Source organism: Fukomys damarensis, unplaced genomic scaffold (genome assembly GCF_012274545.1).
Source record: "Fukomys damarensis isolate Sample0158 unplaced genomic scaffold, DMR_v1.0_HiC HiC_scaffold_19, whole genome shotgun sequence".
NCBI lineage: Eukaryota > Metazoa > Chordata > Mammalia > Rodentia > Bathyergidae > Fukomys > Fukomys damarensis.
The window spans coordinates 61,962,504-61,967,504 of record NW_022900931.1 but is presented as its reverse complement, the minus strand read 5'-3'; the positions used below and the strand labels follow the sequence as shown (position 1 = coordinate 61,967,504).

General features: G+C 52.4%; 1 protein-coding gene across 2 annotated transcripts in view; it reads right to left on the bottom strand.

Moving 5' to 3' along the window:
• The window catches only part of Clptm1 (CLPTM1 regulator of GABA type A receptor forward trafficking), a 24,810-nt gene that overhangs the window by 15,486 nt on the left and 4,323 nt on the right, over positions 1-5,001 (bottom strand). For both annotated transcript variants that reach the window (XM_010623203.3, XM_010623202.2), the window contains exon 2: positions 2,024-2,136. In XM_010623203.3, the coding sequence (XP_010621505.1) occupies positions 2,024-2,136 (113 nt within the window). The remainder of the gene's footprint in view (positions 1-2,023; positions 2,137-5,001) is intronic.

Below are 5,001 nucleotides of genomic sequence, written 5' to 3'. Positions count from 1 at the left end.
AAAAAAAAAAAAAAAAAGCAGTTGTGGCCAACACGGACTGAGTCTGTGCAGGTCACACGCAGTGACAGATTCTCATGCAGTTGTTCTGATGACTCCTGAGCTAATATCCTACCTGTGTGGTACAACTGAGGCATGAGAAGCATGGGCACCTGACACAGTGTAGAGATGGCAGGGCTGAGATGCAAAGCAGCCACTCTCTCCTTGCAACCGGAGGTCGCCCCACCGTGTTGAGAAGTGTGGACAAGGAGGCGGGCCCCGTTTTTCTTCTCTATTAACAGGCCTATCTCTGAGCATCCTTCTGAGCCCCTCGGGACCAAGTACGAAGGCACGGGCTCTTCCAGGCTGATGGTGAATAGCACAGTCTCTGCCCTCATATCCGCAGGTCCCACATCTGGGGACTCAACCAACCACAAATGAGAAACACTGCCGGACTGGCCTGTAACTCAGTGGTACAGCACTTGCCTAGCACGTGCAAGGCCCGAGTTACATCCCTGGGACCAAAACACAAAACAAGAGAAAACATTAGCACTTGTGTAGGCTGAGGCAAGAGGGCTGGGAGTTCAAGGCCAGAGTGAACAACAGAGCAAGACTCTGTATCAAAAGCAAAAAAAACAACCAGGGATTTAGCTCTGTGGTGCTGCTGCCTGCCTCCTAAATGCAAGGAACAAGTTCAATGCCCCCGCCCCACAAAACAAACAAACAAAACAAACAGCCAGGCATGGTGGAGCACACTTATAATCCCAGCAATGGAGAGGCTGAGACAGGAGGATGTCAAATTCAGACCCAACCTAGGCAACTCAATAAGACTTTATCTCAAGGGGCCAGGATTTAGCTTAGTCGTTCTACCGCCTGCCTTGAAAGTGCAAGGACCAGAGTTTGATCCCCAGTACACCCCCCCCGAAAATAAATAAATAAGGAATGGCCCTGCATTTAATCCCCGGTATAAAGACAAAACAAAACAAAGTTTAAAGGGCCAAAACTATATATAAGTTCTAGGTCAAAGGTCTCCGCCCCCCAACTGCTGTGCTCAAAGAACAAGGGCCTCAGTGACTGCTCTGCAGATAGGGCCTTTAATAAACAGGTCATTAAGGGCGTAAGGGTGTGGCTTAGTGACTGAGCATGTGATTAGCCCAAGTGAGGCCCTAAATTCAATCCCCAACCCACACAAAATATTTTGTTTGTTTGTTTGTTTTGGAGACAGGGTCTCACTATGTAGTTGAGACTGACCTGGAACTCATTATGTAGTCCAGAATGGTCTCGAACTCACAGCGATTCTCCTGCCTCAGCCTCCCGAGTGCTGGGATTACAGGCATGCGCCACCACACCCGGCTCTAAAATTTTTTTTTAAAAAATGAAGAACCAATTAAAGTTAAATGAAGTCCCAATTCACTACAGCTGGTGCCATTATGAACAATGAGGACACAAATACACCCAGAGAAAAGACCAAGTGATGGTCAGCTACACACCCAGGAGAGTGGCATCAGAAGGACCCAACCTGCCGATACCTCAGTCTGGGACTGCTGGGTCTCCAGAACCAGGAGGACATTAGTTTCTCTATCTCCATTGTTTAAGTCACCCACTAACATAATTTGTTATAGAAACCCTAGCAAGCTAATTCCAATATAATTTAGAACAGTAAAAAGCAAGTAGCTGGGTATGGTGGCACACACCTATAATCCCAGATACTTAAGAGGCTGAGGCAGGAGAATCTCAAATTCTAACCCAGCCTGGGCACCTCAGCATCTCAGCCAGATGCTGTCTCTAAATGAAGAAAAAAATTTGAAAGGCCTGGAGATGCACATCAGTGGTAGAGCGCTTGCCTAGCACATGTCAGGCCCTGGGTTCAATCCCTAATACTGCAAAAAAAAAAAAAAAAAAAAAGAAAGAAAAAGGAAATTCAGTCACACACAAAGAAACCCTGACCAGTACAGCAGCGATCATGGCCCTAGGGTAGTTTTTCGGTTCTTCCCTGCTCTCCTCAAGTGAGTATTATCAGGGAACAAACCCAGGCCCGCCTGCTCACCTGAACAGCACACCTTTGATGACCTGCCAGGCGTTGGGTGCTGGCTGGGGTGGTGGGTTCTGGGGCTGAGTCTCGGCTGGCAGGTCCCTCCCAATACTGCCATTGCTGGTCACCTGTGGGGGACAAGAGGCCAGAGTGAGGCAGTGGAGTGGGCCTGAGACACAGGACCCCCCCCAGGCCCCACTGTGCACCATGGCACAAACAGGCCGAGCACACAGTGGGCCTGCACAGTCGGAGAGGGAACAGACAAAATCACCCAGGAGGAACGCCGGGGACCCCAAGCTGCTCCTCTGTGTGGGGACGCAGTGGTGACCCACCAAGCCCTGTCCTGCCCTGTGCTTTGCAATCTGTGGGAAGTCAGACCCATCTCCAGACAGGCAGAGCCCAGAGCGGACAGGGCTGGGAGGCAGGAGACCAGCCAAGGGGTCGCGGGCCACCAGCTAAGACCCAGCAAGCGGGAGGGTGCAGGATCAGCGAGGGTCTTAGGGGCTGAAGACTGGCATCACTCCCTGGGGCTGGCAGTGAAGAAGCATCCACTGGGGACAGCCAGCCACAGGAGGGGCCTGTGTGGGCCGCTGGTCCAGCAGGCGAGAGAGACCCAGAAAAGCACCACACAGAACACAGCATGCTCTCCTACGCACACACGCGCGCACATTCACACACACTCAGCTCCAAAGCACCACAGAACACAGCATGCTCTCCTACGCACACACGCGCGCACACACACACACACTCAGCTCGGGGAGGTTAAGACCCTTGTCTAGGTCAGCACGGAGCCGGAGTGCTGAACACCTGCAGAGCTGGCAAACACAGCCCCTCGGGGTTCCCAGCACGGCCTGCCTGGGGGGCCAGGCCCTACACCCACCTCCCCACGGTCCATGGCCCGCTCCCCCGCAATGTCTTCTCTGTCCCCTTCGCTCACAGCAAATGCATCGGAGGACAGCAAAGGCAGTGACGGCCCTGTGGCCAGGCAGGGCTGTTGAGGAGCTGAGGGTGGCATTTGTTAAATGCGTCACTTGTCACCTCCTTGTCCCTATCACCAGCAAGAGCTCTTTCCTGTCATTTCCCAAAGCCTAGCACAGCAAAGCGGTCAAGTGGGGGCTCTGGGGTCCTGAAGCCACCGCTGTGGTCTGTGACACCTTGGACACGTCACTTCACCCTCTGACCCAACCCAAGGGCCACGCTGTGAAAATACTGGTGCAGATCAGAAAAGCTTCCCTTCACACGCTGAAAAACAAGTTTCTTACACACTGAATGGTAGGAACAACAGCAGCCACACAGCCAGGGACCCCACCTACCCAGAGCTCGGGGTCTACGGGGAAACCGGCCTGCGAAATGGTAAACAACAATTCAGTAGGTAAGCGGAGCTGAGCACCAGGGCACACACGTGTGATCTCTGCACTCAGGAGGCTGAGGCAGGAGGAGTGAGCCCCAGGCTCAAAAAACAACAGCTGGGGGCCAGGGTGTAGCTCAGCAGCACAGCATCTGACTGGAAAACACAAGGTCCTGAGTTCGAGTCCCAGTACCAAGAAAAAAAAGACGAACAAAAAACAATAGCTGGGCACAGTGCCATACACTTGTAATCCCAGGACTCAGAAGGCTGAGGCAGGAGAATCATGAACCCAGGCAACATGATAAGACCCTGTCTCAGAAAACAACAAAAAGCAAACAGAAAAAGTACTCTGGAAAAACAAGCAGGGAGAAGGACAAAAAGGGACCCACTATGGGTCAGCTGTCAGGGAAGCCCCCTGAGGAGCTGCCTCCTCATCTGGGTGGGACCCTCAGCCCGGCAGCTCAGGGAAGGGGGCCCTTGACAGAGATGACTGGGGAAGGGTGCACAGGCAAGAGAGGGCACAGGAACACGGGCCACCTCCGGCTTGGCCTGGCTCTGGAGCGTGGGTGCCACACGCAGGTCTGAGCCGACTCAGGGACAGGAGAGGAGGCTGAGGCAGGGCCAGGACTTGAACACATGCTGGCTGCCTCCCCGGTCTCGCCTCTTACCCACAGCAATGGACAGCCTGGGGTAGGCAGGCAGACTAAAACCACGAGAGGCCACTTCAGCCCGGTAAGATGACCACAACCAAAGACAGATAATCAAAAGCACTGGCAGTGCTTTGGCGACCCAGGCCTGAAATCCCACACTCTGGGAAGCTGCAGCAGCAGGAGGATCGCAAGTTCAAGCCCGGCCTGAGCAACTTTGTGACTTAGCAAGACTCTGTCTCTAAATTTAAAAATTTAAGGGGGCGGGGTTACTGGGGATAACCCCCCCCATGCAAAGGTTTTGCATTCAAACCTCAGTACTGGGGGACAAAAGAAAACCACTGGTAGGATGTGGAGAAATAGGAATCCAAAATGGTACAGCTGCTTTGGAAACCACAGCAGTTACTTAGCAAGCTAAACCTGGACCTACCAAACAAACCAGCAAACCCAGACCGGGCAGCAACCCAAGAGACAGGAAAACATATGTCTGCACACAGCTCGTACACAAACTTCACGGCAGCATTATATGTAACAGCCCCAAACTACCAACGACCCAAGGTTCTTCAATAATTGAATGAATGAAAAAACTGTGATGTGGCCAAGGAACGCTGCTCAGCAGTAAGAAGTGACAAGTACGCCAAGCATGGTGGTGCACAGTAATCCTAGCATTTGGGAGGCTGAGGCAGGAGGATCACTGCGAGTTCCAGGCCAGCCTGGGCTACGTAGCATGAACCCTGTTTCAAAAGAACAAACAAAGCCATGAGGACCATGGGACGTTTCTGAGGTGACAGAAGCAGCAGCGCTACTCTCTGCAGATACTGTGGATGGAAAAGATCCAGAGAAAGGGGCAACTGCATCTGTACTGCCTACGTGCAGACATTTTCCTCGTTATCCCCTAAACAATACCACACAGCATTGACACTGCACTGCGCCTGCAGCATCCTTAAGGATTCTGTGCACCTCAGATGCAAATCCCATTTGGGACTTTTTTTTTTTTT